Here is a 22,520-nt window from a genome sequence, read left to right on the forward strand (position 1 = left end):
CTTGTCTCAGTGGAGTGAATGGAACTGGGGCCTGACTGACTGCTGTCTAACTTATATGCGCCAGGTAAGGCTGTCCCACCGCCACTGAACATCTACACAATGCAATTACCACGCTGTGTCTACAGACGCCCCATTAATTCGCCGTTCCCATACATAATGTCGTGCCTTGGTTATTTATTATTTGTTTATTCATTTTAATTTACTACTTTCTCTTTCAGGTTATTCAAACTGGTAACTTATAGATAAAGTATTATAGAATGTAACTTTTCCTTTTCAGTCTTTCCTATGATATTTCCATGTCAGTTTTTCCATGCTGCTTGGTGGTTTTTCTCACTTTTTACTGCCAGTTCTAATTGGAGGGCTTGGAGGCGGGAGGAGCCTTCTTGCTTTACTATCCTTATCCTTCTGCAAGTAGAATTAGATCTCGTACTCATAGTCTGCTATATAACAAACAGCCTCGAAAGGACTATAAGGTGTTTTTTCTTTTTTTTAATGTGTCCGACTCTGGGCATAGGCTTCACAGCCTGCTATCAAGGCCCCGCAGTCCTCCTACATACCATACACCTCTACATGTCACCACTTCGGCGCTAACACCCACCGTCTATATTGAATACATGCTAGGGCCGTCTCATACAGGACTTGTGTATTGGTATCAGCGGGGGTACTTTTATGACATGTCGGCGGGTTTTCTGGTAGATCAGTAAAGTCTGCTTTACATGAAATTCAAATCCTTAAACTGATCCCAGCCCCAGCGGGGATTTGAACCTGGGTCCGTTGGGACTGCAGACCACCTCTCTACCGATTGAGCCACCGCTGTTTGCTTTCCTTTGTACTCCTTTGTACTTTTTACTCTACTCATTGCCTTCTTCACATTCCATTCTTCTCATCTTCTCTTCCCCTCACCTGCCCCTCATTTTCGCCTGCCTTTCCCAAGGCGCAAATATAATGTTTTTCCTCGCCTGTGTGTGTGTGTGTGTGTTTTCCCATTATACCTCATGAATGGCTTGAGCTATCAATATGAAACCTTCGGGGTATCAAGATATGACCAAAATCTTGGGCGAGTTTGAAAATGGACAGTTAGGGTCAAGGTCAAGGTCACCAAAATGGCAGACAAAAGTCAACTGGTTTCTATCACTTTCCTTTAGCATCATTATATTTCAAGACCGGTTTGAGCTACCAACATGAAACCTTCACGGTATCAATATATGGCCAAAATCTTAAGACGACTTCAGAAACGGGCACTCATGGTCAAGGCCACCAAAATAGCTGCCAAAGGTCAACTAGTTTTTATTGCCCGCCTTTAGCGCCATTATATCTCATGAACACCTTGAGCTATCAACATGAGACCTTCAGGGTATCAAGATATGGCCAAAATCTTGGATGAGTTCGAAAATGGGCAGTTGGGGTCAAGGTCAAGGTCACCAAAATGGTTGTCAAAGGTCAACTACTTTTATCGCCTGCTTTCAGCACCATTATATCTCATGTATGGCTTCGGCTATCAACATGAAACCTTCAGGGTATCAAGATATGGCCAAAATCTTCTGGCCCCTCCCCAGGGGGGGGGGCACCAACCCCCGACCCCAGCCCCCCCATGGTTCCCCCCCGGGGGAGGCCCAACAGCATATTCTGGCGGCCGATTGGCATTCACCATCCGAATGCTTTTCTTTCATTTTTATCAATCATTTCCCTTAAATGCCTCTATTCTCTATCCTTTGCTCATTATACACTCACTTACAGTGATCATTCAACTCTCCTTTATATTTTCTGCTTTTCTATTCCTTCCTCTCCAATTCTATCCTCTTTCCACAAGCCATCCCTTTCCTCCTAATTAGCATTTATTCATAATACTGTACTTTCTCTTCTCTGCCAACTGTTTCATTTCTACCACTCATGTTTCTTCCCTTGCACTCTCGTTCATTTCAGCCATTCTATTCTCTCATTTCCTTCGTATACCCTATATATTTTTGAAATACTTCTTTCTTTCTGCCTACCTCTGCCCCTACTACTCCCTTCATTATTTCCACCTTTTACTCTATCTGATGAACCTTCCAGTTCCTTGGACATTCTCCTTCTTACTTCTTTACTTCCAGCTTCTTATTCATGATACTCCCCACTTTTGTATTTTTTACATCTTCCTTCCAACTGTATTTTTCTCTCCCACTCGAAATTTTCCATATTATTCAGACCTCACTCCACTTCCTTTCATCACATTAATACCTGGTAATGAATGTAAAACTTACAACACTATATACGGTAAACGGCAAATAATTCTCGCATTTTGAAGGGTAATGTTTCACGCTTGCACAAATCTGCTTTCTTCACATGATGGCCAAGATAGCAAAGACCATTTTACCATTATATATATATATATATATATATATATATATATATATATATATATATATATATATATCCATCATCCAATCCTACGTTGCCCCATGAGGAGCGTAGGAGTCCGGGGCTAGGCAGTTGGTCCTGACATTTAAGATAAGAGTGAATATATATATATATATATATATATATACAGTATATATATATATATATACTGTCATTCCTCGACTTACGATCAACTGATCTACCACTTCCCCGTGTTTACGATGTATGCATACTTTGTCAATTCCTCAAGATTTTATCTGATTATTTACATTTACAATGTACAGATTGGCTGCCTCTCAACCAGCCAGCCACATGCATCATGACAGTAACCTGTCTAAGTCAAGGTGGTGATGCTGTGTTTACCACGTGCAGAACACTGTTTCAGCTCATCTTCGCTCAGTCAAAGCTCCCGCCATCTCTCCAATCGTCCATCTCAGCGATCATAAGCTCTCCAAACTCCTTTACAAAACTTTGCATTGTACCATTCGTTGGTGTCGTATTACCGTCACAGTGCAACGTAAGTGTACTCAGCGCAGTGTTGCGATCATTCTGGTGTGTTTCAGCGCATGTGTTTTGGTGTTCTGTGTTTGATTTTGTGCTTAACTCAGCACCTGAAATGCAAGCCAGTCAAGCTCTGGCCCAGCCTACCCTGCTGCCACACCCCTTTCTTTTAACTTCGGATTCTGAGGATGCCGATTAGTGCCTATGGACACTAGCTGTCTCTCAGCCTCAGGGGGGACGACCCCTGATGACTTGGACCAGCAAAGGAAACGATGTAGGTGAGTTGAAGTTCTCTCTCTCTCTTTCTCTCTCCCTCTTTTTTTTTTTTTTTTAATTATATGGGTAACTTTGCCAACTCCACTTGATGTAACCCCCTTACAATAACGGAAATATACCCTCGATTTACGATTAAATCATTTTACAATCTATCTTTCCTTGACGCAACCAAACCGTAAATCATGGACTGGCAGTACACAAAAGATTCAGTGCAGACATCAGTGTACATGGTGATCATATTCTAATCAGTATAAAAAGTAACAACAGGTATGGGTGGACTGTATCATCTACATGCGACTGCTTAATGGGTACTGTGTAAGGATGGTGCATCACGGAAGGTGACATGAAAATGATAGGCTGAGAAACATATCATGCAGTGGATGGAAGCTAGTGATGAGTATTACTTGCACGCTTGTTTACTGACAATGCTATGTTGCTGGATGATGACAAAAAAAGCTCCAGGGACTAGTATCAACACTAAATATATACATTCAGAGAAGTCTTATTATCAACGAAAAGAAAGGTTCGATATTATGGTCTCTGAAAAAATGAGAGAGAGAGAGAGAGAGAGAGAGGAGTTAACGTTATCAAGCATGTGGAGTCATATGCACGAATAAGAGAAAAAAATTAATGGGTAAGCAGGTAGTGTGGTGTGTGAGTGAATGTCTCTAACAATTAATCTATCTATTGTCTGATGCCTTAATCCCGTAATGGGTGGACATAAACAAATCGCCTCCATGTCAACCTGTCCCCTGCCATTTCACTGCCCTGCTCCCAGCTCACATCCCCCTCTCTCATATACCTCTCCACTCCATCCCTCCAACTCATACTTGGCCTCCTCCTCCTCCTCCCTCTCCCCCCCCCCTCCATCTTACTCACACACACTCTCCTCATCAGTCTTTCACTCTCCATCCCCTCCACATGGCCAAATCACCTCAATAAGTTTCTCCAAACACTCCCTATCACATCCACACCACAATGCTCCTTCACATCCTCATTTGTCAGTCAGCCTCTCCATGTGACTCCACAGGCTCCTCTCAAATAACTCATTTCCACTGCTCTCACTCTTGATTTCTGTCCCTCCAACAATGTCCATGCTTCACTTCCATACGTGAGAGTTGGTATCACAATACTGTCATGTAGTAACTTTTCACTTCCATGTTCACTTCCCTGTTTCTTATCACTGCTTTCAAGGAACCAGCAACCTTTCTTCGTTGTTGTACCCTTTCAAGCACTTCACCCTCTAAACTTCCATCCTTTCTCATCATATTACCCAAGTACTTAAACACACTCACATTTTCCATTTCCTCCTCATCCAACCTCACTGCATATTCACTGACTTCACTTCTCGCAAAGACCATAACTTTACTCTTCCCTGCATTCATCTTTAGATTCCGTTTCTTACATACTCTCCCAAGCTCATCCACCAAGCCTTGCAGCTCCCCTTCATCTTCATTTAACAACACAGTATCATTTGCAAACAACAGTACAGGAGGTTTCCAAACACGGCCATCTCTCATTAGGGCCATTCCAACATCCACTGCCCTACATTGTATCTCTTTTATAACCCCATCCATATACAGATTGAACAACCATGGAGACACAACACATCCCTGTTTCAATTCAACCTTCAATTAGAAAAATCCACTCAGTTCACTATCCACACACAATGCAGCCTTAGCACCCTCATACATACTCTTCACAGCATTCAGCAACTTCCCATCTACTCCATATATTCTTCATATTTTCCACATTCCAAGTCTATCCACCCTGTCATAAGCTTTCTCCAAATCCATGAAGGCTGCATACAACTTCTCTCCCTTCTCTAGAAACTTTTCCACTAAAGCTCTAAGAATGAAAATTGATCTACACAATCTCTTTCCTTCCTAAAACCTCCTGCTCTTCTCCAATTAATTCCTCTGTTATTTCCCTAACTCTGCCAATAAGTATCCTACCATATGCTTTTCCTATTACACTAGGAAGACAGATGCCCCTATGACTACCACACACTTCTTTTCCCCCCTTCTCCTTTGTACAGGGGAATAATTATACCTGACTTCCAATACTCTGGGACTCCACCTTCCACCCAGGCCAATCTGCACATCTTCCAAATCCATTCTACAACTATCTCTCCCCCATGCTTCAGCATTTCACCACACACTCCATCAATTCCTGGGGCTTTCCCCATTTTGACTTTCTTCACTGCTTCCTCCACTTCCATCCTACTAATTTCTTCCTCTCTTCTCACATCCTTCATTCTCCCAGCCATTCCCCAGCCATTTATACTTGAATGACCTTCATTCTCTATGTTCAACAATTCCTTAAAATGTTCTTTCCATCTGCTCACTTTTCCTCCCTTCTCCACTAGTTATCTACCATTTTTATCTTTCACTCCCCATCTAACTTCTTTGCCACCCTGTCTAACTCTCGTTACCTCTTTCCAGAAAATTTTCTCACACTCCCTCCACTTTACACTCAAATTCCTTCCTAATTCTTCATCCAATCTCTTCTTAATCTCTCTTACTGATCTTTTCACCTCTCTCTTCCTCTCTACATATAACTCTCTCTTCCGTCTCTCAACTTCTTCCATGCCCCAGTTTCTCATCCACTCACTATATGCTTTCTTCTTTTGTGAGTGAATTTCATAAGAAATATCAAAAGGAATACATTCCAGTGATTTGGGCAAGTATATGATTGTTAAGTGGGTGCAAAGAGGAAAGGTACTTCAAGAATGACATGAAAGTATGATGATAGGGACAGCCTGAAGGAATGAAATGAAGCAGCATGAGATCCAATTTTTGGTTTACAGTAAAACTGACTTTCATGAATATTCAGTGGATAAGATAAACAATACACTGCAATGATTTTCACTCAGGGAAAAAAATATCTATCAAAATATCATGGGATCACCACTGCTCTAGTGAATTATGTTATCAGTAATTAGTCAATTTTCCATTTCAAATGTTATGGGATCACCATTAGCATAATGCAATGTCTACTTATCAGTAACAAATACAGTCATCATAAAATGCATATAACTTACCTGAAAATCTTGAATTCAGTAGAGGAAATACTTATCTTAACTGATACAGCTTGAACAATACATGTCAAAAACTCAAAATACTACACAAGTGAAATGAGGGTGTAAGTAAACATGGGTGAACGGGGGTGCGTTTATCTCTAACTGGGTTTTGCCACTGGCTTCTTCAGTTCCCCTGAAGCAGTAACAGGCAAAACTAGTTGGGAATAAACTCACCTCTGTTCACCTGTGTTTACTTCTACCTCCTTCCCATATATTAAAATGCTAATACTGCATACATACCACAATAAATGGTACACTGTCACTTCTTCCAGTCACATGTGGATATTAATGGTTTAGGATTATGCAAGTATTTATATACCCAAAATAACTAGAAAATGTTGTATCAACTTAAACAACACCATACACAATGTACATGAAACTCCATACACTTAAAAAAAATAATAAGAGATTTAAAAAAAAAAAGTCCAAATAAGACTGACTTCTTTAAGAGAAGAATGGAAGTACTGTATATAAAACATATTAGAAATGTTCAAATTAAACATCGTAAAGTATGCAATAACGTATAGATAGAAGATATGATATTCAACCACACACTAACTAGAGCAGACTTATTATGATGCAAATGCTCTTCTTACTATAATAAGCAATTATCATACCAAACAATTTATATCTCTCAAAGCAAGGGGATAGCATCACATATCAAGCACCAGAATTAAGTACAAAGAGCTTTAACTATGCACCAAAGCACTAATACACCTAAAATGCCAAATTTCAAGCAGAGGACGAGCAGAAATGTTTTTACCTGAGCAACCTGTCAGCAGGGTAAGATAAAGGATTGGCTGGGTTAAAAAACGTCTACTTAGATTTAGGTCAATGAGGCATTTAAGTAGGAGAAAAGTTAATGATGAAGTACAGTACAGTAATGGTATTATGCTTAGTATATCTCATTAGAAAGGCTTACTGTCTACTGAAAATAACAATGATGTGAGTTTAATATGTTTTCATCTACTACATACATACTATTCTCATTCAGACTGGAAAGAACAATAATTAATATACATCACTCAACTGTACAAAGCACACAGTCTTTGACAGCAGCAGAAAACACACACACACACACACACACACACACACACACACACACACACACACACACACACACACTCTCTCTCTCTCCAATGAAACATTATTCATCTTCCAGTACTGACTCCAGTATATGAAATCATCAACAACCACTTTGTAATCACACTGGTGAACTCCCATTCTATTCTTTTTAAAACCTTTCAGTGCATGCATCACTCGATGTTGCTTTCTCACAGCATTACACATTCTCATGTTTCATACTTTTAAAAACCTTCTTTTATGAATATCCTTTGCTCCCATGTATTTATCCTGGATATCAATATAATCATGTGGCAGGTGGGGGTGCTTACCATCCACTCATTTGATGTAGTGCTACTTTGGGTGTCTGCCCTTTTCTCTCTTCTTTCCTTCCTCTTCTGTCTTTATTTCCTTCATTCTTTCCTCTTTCTTCTGCCTATGGGTGACTTTACACTCCCTCTTCTGTCTTTCTTTCCTTCTTTCTTTCCTCTTCCTTCTGCCTATGGGTGACTCTACACTGAGTGACAGGCCAAATGGTTTCCTGTACACCAGGAAACCATTTACTATGGTGGGTGGTAACCATATAACCAAATTATGGTGCCTGGTGGTTTAGTGGGTACTTAGGGCACTCCAATAGGATTGAGCCTGTGTAGGTTTATATCCAAGGGATGGTTTGGGTTTATTGCATACGTAATGCCACTCGGGTATGAGTGAGGCTGGTCACTCTCATCTTAAATGTCAGGACCAACTTGCCTAGCCCCAGGCTCCTACGCTCCTCATGGGGCAACATAGGATCGGATGATGGATGGATGGATGGATCAATATCATCTGTGCCACTGACAATTCATATCCTTGATTTTTTTTTTTAAGTGCCATGCACTTGTTAATTCTCCCTTGGTATGCTACTGCATTCATGCATCACAGAGCCTAATGTCTGCAACCAAACAGTACTTGAAAAGTGCTACGATAATCAAGGTACAAAAATGCTGCTACTTAACAACCACAATTAAGCTGCAGACAAATGGCAAAGAACATTAAATATTATGCTCATAAATATCTGAATGCAGACTGGAAAGAAAAAAAACTCCACAACCACAGATAGAAAACAACTCCAACAAGCATACAGTTATTAACCTCAGAGGCAGTATCTTTAATAACAGATTAGAGAATCATACACTCCAATTTTGTCTACCTATTCACTGAACTGCCTACCTGTGATTCATTGGCCCATTGCTCCTCCCTGGCCTTGAATTCTTCTGAGAGCCGCTTTAGGGCCGTCTGGGCTTTGTCCCGCTCCTCCTTGTGGCGACTTGCCTCTTCCCCAGCTCTGTGCATCTCCTCCTCCAATCCAGCTACCTGGCGGCCATATGCCTCACACCTAGAAAATTAGTTGTTGGAAAAAAATAAAACATTCATTAACTGGCTGTATGAATAATACAAAATGTCATACAGGGATTACGTACTACACTACTAACAGGTACCGATTAAACAATATATACACACAGTCCTCAGGAATGTATTGCAAAACATCACAACTCTGTCTATACAACTGGTGTTTTAAACTGAGGGAAAATGGCTTATCAACTTTACAGACTGCAGTGGAACATTAACAAACTTTTTTATTTTATATACTATGGAATTAGCAGGAAAAAAGGGTACCAAACAACTTACTTATAAAAAGGATTTACTGTATTATTATATATGTGGTTGTACACTGCATGCAGCTACTTTCCCAAAATGACAACACAGTTACAGGATATACAATAAACCCAAGAACAAACATACTGTAGTGTAGTCTTTTCATCAGGAGGCATACTCAATCAACATTCCTACCCAATAGAAAATGGTCACTAGCATTACCACTCCCCTCCTGAAAGTTCACTATCAACACCTCCTGGATCCCACCCCAAAACCTTACTGTATACACTATTAAGCTTCACTCAAATCTGTATGATCTGTATATGTAACTGAATCCATTAAAAAAAAAATAAAAAAAAAAAATAATAATAATAATCGATGACCGTAGGGGAGGTTGCTACTCTCACCGAGGCAACTATGCTATGAGTTTGAACAGAATAACAAAATATGGCATCTTCTTTTGACAAGTTAAATGAGAACAAGAAACTGAACAAATTTAGCATTTTACAACAACGTAACTAACAGTGAAAACACATACAGTAAATTCTCTCGTATCCAAAGTAAAGCTGCCAAGGAGGGTGCCGATAGTTAACAATCTGACGGATAGTGAATCCCCCCCCCCCAAGTGAGGTCCAACTCCCATTAAAACCCTATGCATATATTATATAACAGTTCAAACATGGAACAACAACTTTAAAGACTAATAAGCTTGACAAAATGTCACTGTACTGTACAGAGGGGTTCCAATGTTACTAGGAGTTAGGGTATATAACATATGAGATAATGGGAATTCGGTGATTGACCACCACCATCTTATACCTACAATGCTATGTACTGTAAAGCAATTTTAAACATTGATAAAGGTTAGCTACATCTAAAACACACATACAGAGGATTCTCCATGCTTACCCAATATGTATTCATACAATAGCCAGTTTATGTACCCATTTGTTAAACTATGGGTACAATGCAAACCAGTCTGTGAACAAAGGGATATGTTTTTCATTATAATAGTCCACAGTGACATACAACAACACTGTCTCTCTTCTCTCCACCCTTTCTGTTTTTCTCCCATTTTTCCTCTTCCTCTTTTTCCTTTCTTCTTTCCTTCCTCCTCCTGCTACTACTATCCCCTTCTCTTATTCGCTTTTGAGTTGCATCCAATGGTTATAGAAGAAAGCAATAGAAAAAGAGAATTTAAAAAAAAGGGAAAAAATCCTACTCTGGTCCCATTATCAATAATGGAGACAATGTTCACTTATGCCGATGCAACAATTCTGGCCTCTGAGCAGTTGACATAAGTATTAACTCTGTCTCTGTCTCTCTCTCTCTCAAGTCACATCTACAGATTATAAATGGATGCAACAGAGAAAATAAAAAAGAGAGGAAAAATACAACTTGTGTACCCTTATCAGTGACAAGGCTATGTTCACCTAAGCCAATACAGGCACTTTTGGATATATGCAGCTGACATAACCAGTATGTAGGTTTGCTCTTTTTCTCTTTCCCCCATGGTGGTGGTGGAGGTGCAAGTGGAATGAAATTTTTGCATAAATATGGGTCCACTGTGATTTTTTCTGAGTAAGAGTGATGATGATAATGTACAGGAATCCAAGCATACTAATCCCATGTATAAATACCTTTTTTTTTTTTTTTTTTTTTTTTTTTTTTTTAGCACTGAAAAATACATTAATTAAATTCAGTAAGATGGGTTCATTCATTTGTTTCTGTAACAATAATGCTTATTAAAAGCAGAAATACATTTGACCCTCATATCACATGCTTGGATACACAGTATCAGTACTGCTACACACATACAGTACTTACTTCCTTACTACACACACACACACACACAAAAGTAAAATCCTGTGCAACTGAGCTCTAAAACATAAATTATTTTCCTTGTATGTGTCTGATTTTGTTTACATGGGGGCACTCCCCATCCACTCACTCGATGTAGTGCTGCTCTCAGGTGTCTGTCCTTTCCTCTCCTCCCTCCTTTCCTTCCTCATTCTTCTGTCTTTCTTTACTTCATTCTTTTCTCCTTCTTCTGCTTACGGGTGACTTAACACTCTCTCTCTTGTCTTTCTTTCCTTCATTGTTTTCTGTTCCTTCTGCCCGTGGGTGACTCTACACTGAGTGACAAGCCGAATGGTTTCCTGTACACCAGGAACCACTTACTACGCTGGGCGATAACCATATAACAACATTATGGTGCCTGGTGGTTTAGTGGGTAATTGCAATTCTCCAATCGGACTGAGCCAGTGAGGGTTTATATCCGAGGGGTGGTTGGAGTTATTGCTCACGTAATGCTCCTCAGGGATGAGTGAGGCTGGTCACTCTCATCTTAAATGTCAGGACCAACTTGCCTTGACTCGGGCTCTTACGCTCCTCATGAGGCAACGTAGGGTAGGATGATGGATGGATGGATGGATGACAATAACAAGAAATCTATCTGATTTTGTTCATGCAGTACCAAGAATGAAATGACCCACCTGCTGTAGGCCAGAATCCATGAAATAATGTTGGAGTGATGAGATGAATACATGGATTTTTATTTGGGGGCTTCCCAGGAATTTCTATTAAATTCAGCCATCTGCTGTGATGGATAATGACACATGCCAGGTGATGAACTGAGAGATATAGGAAAGTTTACTGTAACAGGTATTAACCCGCCCCGTCCCGACCACTTTCTCACCAATGGTACCCCCCAATCCCGACCATTTTTCGACCCTTTTTTTTTTGCTAAAACTTTCGCTTTTGGTCAGAAACAATGGTCAGTCACAAAGAAATTGTTCCCCGGGGTCCATAATTGCCCTAAACAGGTAGGCCTTGGTCCCACCTGGCCCCGTGTTCTCCATAGGTGGTCTGAGCCTCTAACGTTTTCTATGGTATTATAAGTCTGGGAAACCAATGAAAGTAAGTAGATATGTATTTATTACAAACATAAAAACATGTGATAAAAGAGTAAATTGGATTTTATACAAAAATAGAGCAGAAATAAGCATTGTACCATCGTGCGAAACGAGCAAAATCGGGCATACTGGTCACGATGAATCGCTAACATTCGAAAATCATGATACATATCATTTTTTTTACTTACATAATACTTCTACAATAACATTATAACAGTTTACATTTTATTGAACTGTTTTTACGTATTCACAGGCCTTTCGATAACATTTAGCATAATGTTAGCGCTTATTTACGTAGTGAGTGAACTCCCTGTGACTGTTGTTTCAACTCGTACTGTGTTTTTTCTACTTACATAATACTTTCCTAATAACATTATACACTTTTCAACTTTATAGAACTGTTTTGAGATAATTTCAGGCCTCACGTAAATATATAGCGTAATAATAGCGCATAATAACACAAACGGTGAAGTCGCTATGACTACTATTTCAACTTACAACCTATTTTTGTACTTATGTAATAATTCTCCACTAACATTGCACATGTTTACACTTGATATAATTGATATCATAATTTCAGACCTTACGATTCAACTGAGCGTCATATTAGCGCGTACTTACACAGGGAGTGTTATCGCGATATCATTTGTTTCATCTTACACTAGTAATCAACTTATAAAATACCTTACTACTAACATTACAACAAATTCCACTTTATATAATTCCTATCATATACTTACTGACCAGAATGTGGGAGTACTCGTGACATCAATTATTACAACTTACACTATTGTTCAACTTATACGTTTTATTCATGCTAACATTACACCCGTTTCCACTTTATATTCTTGCTATCACATATTTACTGACCAGAGTGTTATACTGAGCGTCATATTTTCGCAGATTTACACAGTGGGTGTAGTTTTGATATCACTTCTTTCAACTTACACTAATTCTCAACTTATACATTACTTTCCTGAAAACATAACACCCGTTTCAACTTTATATTTGACTTAGCACCTACTGACTGGCCTTACCATTATAATGAGCGTCATTTCGCCATCCCACACAGTTTCAGTAGTGTAGGAAATTATGGTACTCTTTGAAACAAGGCTGAAGGCACAATGCAACATTGCACTCGACACACTCATACCTTGTGTCTTTTCTCTGAGTGGATGGTCTGACTATCGAGTGCTTACATACATGGCAGCGGCGCTGGGGTTTACGACAGTTTGGGTCGGAAGGGATTGTGCTGGGATAGTGGCGTCCTGCAAGACGTAGGGGAGTCTGGGCAGCCATGGGGGTGCGGGTGCGGTGTGCGGGTCTGTCCTGGGCATGCTTGGCGATTATTTCACGTGCCAGCTCCCTCACAAACCCCTCAAAGGTCTCGGATACTCCGGTGGTCATTGCGTGCAGGTAGTGGGGGTTCAGGACCGTGATGTCGAGCAAGTGGAAAAAGAGTTTCTTGTACCACTTCATCGTGGTCCTGGCACAGTCAACACTTGAAATCATCGAGTCTGACTGATCCACTTGCCTCATGTTCAGATTATAGTCCAGTACAGACTCGGGTTTCCATACGTTGCGCCTCTTCTCGCTACGGTGATCCACGGAGTCTGTGCGGTGCATCAGGGGGCTGTGAACAGTTGAAAGGAGGCAAACTTCCCTGTTGTGGTTCCACAGGGTGGCAAGGATGTTATTGGCCAGGAAGAAAACCACCTCGTTCTTGTCAAGTTTCCTCCCTATCTTGACCATATGGCGACGGTTTCTCTTGACTATACCACAGACTCCGGTGTCGTGTTGGTGGAGGAACCTAGCGAGAAGAGGGCTAGTGTACCAGTTGTCCAGGTACAACACATGACCACGATGAAGGTACTCTTCTATCACTGTCTTCACCACGGCCCCAGAGAGTCCTATACTCCGATCTTCTGTTATATCTGTCTGTGCGCCCGTGTACAAGACTATGTCTTGCACATAACCAGTATTACAGTCACACATAACAAAGATCTTGAACCCGAAACGGTGTCTCTTGCTGGGTATGTACTGCCTAAAGGAAATATTGCCTCTCCACAACACAAGACTCTCATCTATGACGAGGTCTCTGTAGGGATAAAATGAGGAGCGGAACATTTCCCGTAAATGATCAAATACCAGCCTAATTCTCCTCATTTTATCTGTGTTATTTGCATTGGCTGGATCTTCTGCATCAAAAAAGTGGAGGCGGCCGAGAATATACTAAAATCTGTTACGACTCATCACCTTTCCAAAGAAAGGTGTGAGGATCATTGGGTCAGTTGTCCAGTAGGCAGGAATTTGGTTTTTCCTTACCACACCCATCAAGAGAACCAGGGCCAAAAATAAGAACATCTCTGAAATTGTAACGGGATAGTCATATTGTTGGGAATGCCTGCTCGTGGTTCCCAAACGTTCACTTTCACAGCGCTGTGATCGTGAAAATATATTAGTCTGTTCAACTATGCGCCCCACAAACGCCTCCCCAAAGAACAAGTGGAAAAAATCCACCCTAGACGAACCCGCATGCACACCTGGAGCCGTGCAACCAGATCGCCACTCCTCAGTGAAAGGGTGAATGATGGGAGTAAAATTACTCCCATCTTCCCAGTTCCACGTGACACCACCATCTCCAGCCACGTCCCCATCGTCCCCTTCGTCAGGGTGGGGAGGTGAGGGTGGTGGGGGAGGTTGGGGAGGTGGAGAGCGGCGCCTCTCATCACTCGCACTTCTCTTCCCTCTCCCTTTTCCTTTACCCTTTCCCTTCCCTTTCCTTCCTTTCCCCACATCCTGGGGCTGTGGGGAGGAAGTTTGGGAATATTGTGGGGCAAAAGCCGTGCTGGGGAGTGGCTCCACCTCCTCTCCCCTAGGCCTACGTGCACCATGTGCTCGTGCTGCCTCCCTCACACCACTTGCCCCTTCACCCCGCACTACCCCCACACTACTTTCACTTTCACCCCGCGCTGCCGCCACAACACTTTCCCTTTCACCCAGCAATCCCACCACACCACTTTCCACTTCCCCAGACAAAAGACTTTCACCATACCTTATATGTCTTCTCGCCCCACCTTCTGATCCTCGGGGTGATATTTTTTCTTTTCCCAACCACGAGGCGATATCACGTCCTAAGCCGCCGTCATTCTCATCGTCCTCATCCTCGTCCTCATCAGATTCAGGATGGAGAGATAGCCGTGCACGTGGTTGGGGAGCAGGCTGGCCTTCCCTTGCCTTACGGTATGTCGACATACTGCGTTTTTCGGGGCGAAGGGACCTCTTCATCACTGCTACTTATTTCTTCCTCTGGCTGGACGTAATCGCGATCCACCACATCATCGTCAAGTGGAGAATCACTATCTCCAGTGAAGGCTTCCAGGGCGGATGCAATTTCCTCGTCTGAGAGACCTTTCCGCGCCATGTCTGACCTGGGTCACTGCTAGCAGGTGAGTGACCGAGACAAGGGCGAGTGCGGGTCACGCGGGAACTAGGACGCTGCCCGCCTGGCGGCAGGTAGGGGAGGCTTGGGTACATGGGCGAATCGAAAATCTCGCGCGAATTTTGAAAATTGTGGAAATTAAAGTTGGAAACAAATTCCCAGAACTCAGGCACTCATGGCTGCAGAACATTTCGCCATTGTAGCCATTATAGAATCACGGATTCATAGTGATAGTAGGGATTATGTTGGGGAGTTTGAAATATCTAGTTACAAAATGTATCATAAAGACTACTACACAAGAAGGGGGTGGGATTATAATGAATATCAATGACAACTTAAATCCTTTTGTCTGTAAAATTAGGTCAGAGTGGACCACAAAATGGTAGGTATGGACCTGCATTTACCCAGTGCTGTGTATAAGTTAGTTCTTGTATTCAGGCCTCCATATCAGCTTGCCAACAAGAATGGAGATATGTACAGAAAACTGAGCAGCACAGTTAGTGGTAAAACATCTGTAATTCTTTGTGGCATCTATTGTCACATAAACTTGGATCACAGAACAGCAGATGCTAAAGGTAGGCATCTTGTAGACTTTGATGACCAGAATATTTTGTTCCAGTGGATAAACAAACTAGCTAGAGGCTATAGCTTCCAAGATCTCGTATTCACTACAGAAGATAAAAATGTTACCAGCTTGTCTGTTGGTGAATCACTGGGAGGTACCGATAGTGACCACAACCTGTTCAGGTTCTCTACATGTTTGCTGTGAAAGATCGTCAGGACCTCATAAAAGAAAACTAGACTAGACAAGTATGGATGGTCTTTTAAAAGAGAACACAAGGGAAGATAAGTGACTTAGAAACATAAGTTTCTGAAATGGGAATTTTTAAAATGGGAAGTTATGAAAGCCTTGTGTCAAATAAAATATTATGGATATGAGACATCAGCATTAGCTGAGGAAGTAATGTTGAAAATTCAAGCAGTTGAGTATCTGCAGGCCAGTAATTGTAGTAAGAGATTTAGATGGAATGAGCAGCATTATGGTATATGCCAATTTTCAGTATACTGTATTCAAGCAGGAAGTATGCAGCATGGTATGATTGAATGACTGAAGAGACACATGCAGGTGTTAAGGACATGTGCACAGAATGCAAGAAGATAGAGTGACATTGACAGTGTATGAATATGAGTTAGGTAGTACTGTTAACAGTGAAAGACCATAAGATTTTTCTAAAAGTGTCTGTGCAAGGAAGACAAGTGACCGAGGGTATCAGTGATATGTGTAAAGATTGAAACCTCAAGATTTGCCATGGGCCCTTCGCAAGGGAGAGCATCCAGGAGGAAACAAATAAATATATATATATATATATTATATATTTTCTCCCTACGTGTCAAGTAGGGTTGGTGGAGGATTAGTGCCCCTCCCTGTAAAACAATTAACTCTAAGGCCTTGGCCACCCCGTTTGGGATACATGGCGTCTGGCAATGAATGAATGAATGAATGAACCTTGCAATTGCAGGACGTTGAAGTACGTCAACGGGATTGGCAGTGACATAACGTGAGGACGTGGAAGTACGTCGACGGGACGCCGCGGGTTAATGACCTATTACAGTACTTACAGGTAAAATAACAGTAACAGTTTGAAAAGCAGTGCAATGCAAGGGAGTGGGTGTCTGCTAAATTCCTGCCAATATGTGGCGTACTAAAATGCTTCAAAACAATGAACTGATGCTGACATTGATGGCCAATATTAATTTTTCTCCATAGTAACATTTTTTTTTTTTTTTTTTTTTAATTCTCATTATACAGTATGGTCCCAGATTACGTCACCCTCGACGTATGTCGATCTCAAGGTTATGGCAGTCCGCAACAAGGAAATTATTAATAATAAAACAATTACAAAATAAAAGTAAAGCGCAGGTTTTAAAGTGTTGCTGTCTGCCGCAAGATGTCTCTGGTGTTTTCCCACCTCATGCTTGACTGCCACCAATTGATCTCAGTATCATTGCTACCATCGTCATTTACACTGTTACTGTGATTATTGTGTTTATTTTTTGCAATCCTGATTCAATGATGCCTAAGAGAAAGCTTCCTAGTGACAATAATGATTCCAAGAAACGAAAGACCGTCACATTACGTGAAAAAGTGGACATTATTAAGCATAATGACAAGGGAGAAAAGACACCAGTGATCGGGTGTGCATTGGGGATGAGTCGAACAACTGTTGCTACTACCACCAAAAGAAAAGAACTGTATCTTGTCTCATGTTAAAAAGGCAACTCCTATGCAATCAATTGTGATTATTATCTGATGGAATAATAATACTGCTTGGGTACATTAGTGTTAAGGAATGAAATTTGAGTTGGCAGTGTGCTCAAGTGTGAAGACGATGGAAAAATGAGAAAGCAGCGGCCTAACTCAGCTGCCACTACCACTGCCATGACAATGACAACAGGTGCCAATACCACCACAGTCATGATGCACGACAGGCTCTCGAGGGATGACATGGTGGAGCAGGAGTAAAACACATTGTTTATTCAATAAAAATCATACGTTCAAAAGTTTGTGTTTCATATACATACTTGTTATCATAGAAGTATTATACGTGCACCCATACCCAGATTTCTGGCAGTGTTGTGTACCAGTGGGGGTGTTCGGTCAGTGAGTATGTCGGATATCAAAGCAATTATCCTCAGTCTATCCTTCATTCTTTTCTTGTCCTTCTGCCTACGAGTGACTTTACATTCCCTCTTCTGTCTTTCTTTCCTTCATTCTTTCCTTTTCCTTCTGCCTGTGGGTGACTCTACACTGAGTGACAAGCCAAATAGTTTCCTGTACACCAGGAAACCATTTACTACGCTGGGTGGTAACCATATAATCAAATTTTGGCACCTGGTGGTTTAGTGGGTAATTATTGCGCTCCAGTCGGATTGAGCCGGTGAGGGTTTATATCCAAGGGATGGCTGGGGTTGACTGCTCATGTAATGACATTCAGGGATGAGTAAGGCTGGTCACTCTCATTTTAAATGTCGAGACCAACTGCCTAGCCCCGGGCTCCTACACTCCTCTTGGGGCAATGTAGGATTGGATGATGGATGGATGGATGGAAGATACTAAAGAAAAGCCACAGATGCATTCCAGGCTGAAACCCAAACTCTCATATACCTTGTTCAATCAATAGACTGACACAGAAACACCATAGGTAATGTTATTTTCCTCATAAACAACACTACTGCTAAAAAATGAGGCATCAAACATCACATGCAGGAAAGTAAGGTGGGTGGGACATGTTGTCTGAGATGCTTCAGGGCAACTGACAGGCAGGAAGCTGGCAGCACACTAAGCAGGGGTGGGGCAGGGCAGGGGAGCAGGAAGGGAGACAAGCAGGAGTGGGGGAAGGTGGGAGGACTGGAGGGAGACATGCTGGAGTGGGGGAGGGACACGAGTAGGGGAGGGACATGAGTAGGAGAGGGACACGAGTGGGGGGAGGGTGGGGGAACAGGGAGGGAGACAAGCAAGGGTGGGGGGACTGGGAGGCTGGAGAGAGGAAAGCTGGAATGGGGGAGGGAGACAAGTGGGGGTGGGGGAATGAGGAGGGAGACAGCAGGGGTGGTCTGGGTGGGGGGACTGGAGGGAGACAAACTGGAGTGGGGGAGGAAGACTAGCTGGAGTGAGGAGGGAGACAAGTGGGGGTGGGGGAATGAGGAGGGAGACAAAATGGAGTGGGGGAGGAAGACTAGCTGGAGTGAGGGGAGGGAGACAAGCTGGAGTGGGGGGAGGGAGACAAGCTGGAGTGGGGGGAGGGAGACAAGTGGGGATGGGGGAGGGTGGGGGGACAGGGAGGGAGACAAGGAGGGACAGAGGAGGGCAGGAGGATGGGGAGGGAGACAAGCAGGGGCGAAAGAGGGCAAAAGGATGGGGTGGGAGACAAGCTGGGATGGGGCGGGAGACAAGTTGGGGTGGGGAGGAAGACAAGTGGGGGTTAGGGAGGGTGGGGGGAGAGGGAGGGAGACAAGTAGGGGTTAGGGAGGGTGGGGGGAGAGGGAGGGAGACAAGAAAGCCACCCCTCCCATCCAGTCTCACTCATGACTCACTCACTCACTCTCACTCATTCTCACTGACTCACTCTTTCACTTACTCTCACTGACTCATTCTCATTCACTCACTGACTCACTCACTCATTCACAAGCAGGTATCACATGGGTACCCATGAACACTATATGCTGGACATAATGGACATCCAAACTGAGCTTGGATGTCAACGCTGTATCACACGGTGGACGTCGATGGCCACCTGTTTCTTTAATAAGTTCACTCCACGTGATTGGGAGGTCACTTCTTCCTACTCCCTAGCAGATGACGTGTTTATCATCAACAACAAGTGATGTGAACCAGCTAGTGATTTTTGCAATGGGTATTTTTCTAAAACAAATAAAAACATAATAAGCTGTATAAAATGATTATACAAACTTTTCTAACGGTATTGAATTTTACTCATAAGATAGCAGACGACACACATTACTTGGCCACAACTTCGGGTAAACTCTACAGAGAAGAAGGAGATGAAAGAGTCATGGACGTACACGGTGAGCGTGAATGCATCCATGAATGGGTCTGGTGGCTTTCCACCCATGGACATCCACGACCCTCACGTGGCAGCAAATTTGGACGTCCATGGCCAGTTTGTTAGTCCATGAATCCCCATGTAATAGCCCCTTCACTCACTCTCCACCCTCTCTCTCTCTCTCTCACACTCACACACACACACACACACACTCAGGAGACAAGCTGGGGTTGGGGAGGAGGGGGAGATGAGGAGTTATACAACAAGGGGTGGGGGGATGGAGAGGGAGACACACATGGCAGTGCTGAGTGTGGTGGGGGATGGAGGGAGGAGAGAGGGGATGGAGGACAGCTGTGCACCACCACATTCCATTCAGACATGCTCGTTTCAAATGTAGGGAGGGGTGGAGTGTTCGGACTAGCAAATCGATGGCTGTTCTGATTGTGGGAATGTTCCCCCATCTCCACTATTCAGTCTAGTGAATCATCGGTTATCGATGCGTAGGAAATCGGCGTATGGGTGTACAGTACACGATGTATGGTTGAAAAGTCCACGTATGCACTGACGTATTCTATGCGCAGACGAAAGGTATAAATGTACGATGTACAGTCAAAAACTCGAGTTACATACAAAATCGACTTACATCATGTCTCAGAAACTGACCTCTGATGTAACCCGGGACCTTACTGTATACTGCTGATAAGCATTAAGAAGATATTTCTTCTTACTAGCTCACTGTAATTACCATTACTAACTACAGTAAACCCTCACTTTACTGACACAAGTACTGTATATCAGATTTTGGATTTATCGATTGCCTCTGAGCCCACCCAGCTTTTTCAGCAATACCTTATGAGGGTCGATTAACCCTTTGAAATTCCAGTGACAATTTTGATCGTCATTTCAAATCCAACTTCAGAGATTCCGATGACGCTTTTAATCGTCATGTTAAGATACTTTTGTAAAATATTCACCATAAATCGTGTTTAAAGGTCATAACAAAGAGACTCGAGCGTGATGTCACGGAATGGTTGCTCTACGCATGGCAGGTACTAAACAACTGGTCTGACTCATGGCTTTGTTTCTTTATCACTTTATTCTTGGCAAATATTTTTCTACAGCAAGGTATTAAATTTTTGGTTTTTGCCTAACTTCAACTCGTCACTGTGACTTTTTATATTCTTTGTTTTCCTTTTCTGAACATAATGCGATAAAGTACAACTATTCAGTGTCAAAATAACACCACAACCAGCATCCTATCATAAAAAGTGTATTTACACTGACTGATCAAAGAAAAAGATTGCAAAGGGAATATGTGGCCGAGACTAAAATAAAATTTTGCATCTCTTTCCTTTTGCTTTACTATGCAATAAAAAACATAAATTACCATAATCTATATATCACTGTAAAGGTAATCTATTGTAGTGTTGCATGGTTCAAACCAGATTTACATATCTTTATTATTTTTTTTGGCCAAGTATTTTTCTACGGCAAGGTATAAATTTTTGGTTTTTGCCTAACTTCAACTTGTCATTTTGACATTTTATTTTCTTTGTTCTCCTTTTTTGAACATACTATGATAAAGTAAAACTATTCAGCTTTAATATGACACCAAAACTAACATTCTATCATAAAAAGTGTATTTACACAGGGGGATCAAAGAAAAATATTGCGCCACAAAGATGTGGGTCAGTGTAAGAGCAGCTGACCCTAGCACAGACATAATGTGCCTGGCCCAGAAACCTGATAGGGTTAATAGGGCATATCACCCGACCCTTCCAAACTGCGGGCAATGCGTGGAGAGACACAACACAGTTGCTAAGGCAGATGGATATGAGTAGAACCAAATGCAGATGACTAGCCACGTAAGTTAAATAACACAAGGGAGACAGCCTAGAGGTATCAGCCTGGCACCATCTTCGTGCATGTTTAAGCTAGCATTTTAATATGTTTTCCAAAGAAGGTGCTACATGCACTAAGAATTGTTTTTATCACAGTAATTAAAAGTGAGAGCAAGATGCGCATATGGATCTATGTAAAACTAACAGTGGGTGAGTAGTTACATGTTATGTATCACAAAGGAAACAGCCAGGCACCACACGTGTGCACATTTACATAAACATTTTATTTTCTGCGGCAGATACAGGCATGGAATATTCTGTTGTCCATTAAAAGTGAGAGTGAGATGCGAGGATGGATTTGGGTAGAACCTAAAACAGGTGACTAGCTACATAAGTTACATAACAAAGAGGAGGCAGCCTAATGCCATTATCTGCATGCATGTCCACATAAACATTTTACTTTCCACAGAAAGAGCTACAGGAACTAAAAATATTTTTTTATTTTTTAACAGTGAGAGTGACATACACAGATGAACAGAGCTAAAAACAGGCAAGTAGCTACGTAAGTTACACAACATAAAGTAGGAGATACAGTGGTCTGGTGGAGTCACCCTGGTGCTGTTTGCATACATGTTCACAGAAACATTTTATTTTCCAAATACACTCAACCCTCGTAAACCGCAGCAATTTGGGTCTGGACCACTGCCGTGGATTACAAATTCCGCGGTTTATAAATAATATCTCTTAAGTGAAAAATTAATTAGGGTCTGGACTTTGGCCAACCACCCCCCAAAGCACCCTACCTATACCTATCTAGGCACC

General features: G+C 41.9%; 1 protein-coding gene across 4 annotated transcripts in view; it reads right to left on the bottom strand.

The window, feature by feature from the left end:
• LOC145395050 (uncharacterized) overlaps window positions 1-22,520 on the bottom strand; it is a 1,083,039-nt gene that overhangs the window by 832,575 nt on the left and 227,944 nt on the right. For all 4 annotated transcript variants that reach the window (XM_080268801.1, XM_080268802.1, XM_080268803.1 and 1 more), the window contains exon 8: window positions 8,510-8,675. In XM_080268801.1, the coding sequence (XP_080124927.1) occupies window positions 8,510-8,675 (166 nt within the window). The remainder of the gene's footprint in view (window positions 1-8,509; window positions 8,676-22,520) is intronic.

Source organism: Coenobita brevimanus, chromosome 29 (genome assembly GCF_032717465.1).
Source record: "Coenobita brevimanus isolate Jiangsu-jjx chromosome 29, ASM3271746v2, whole genome shotgun sequence".
Lineage (NCBI taxonomy): Eukaryota > Metazoa > Arthropoda > Malacostraca > Decapoda > Coenobitidae > Coenobita > Coenobita brevimanus.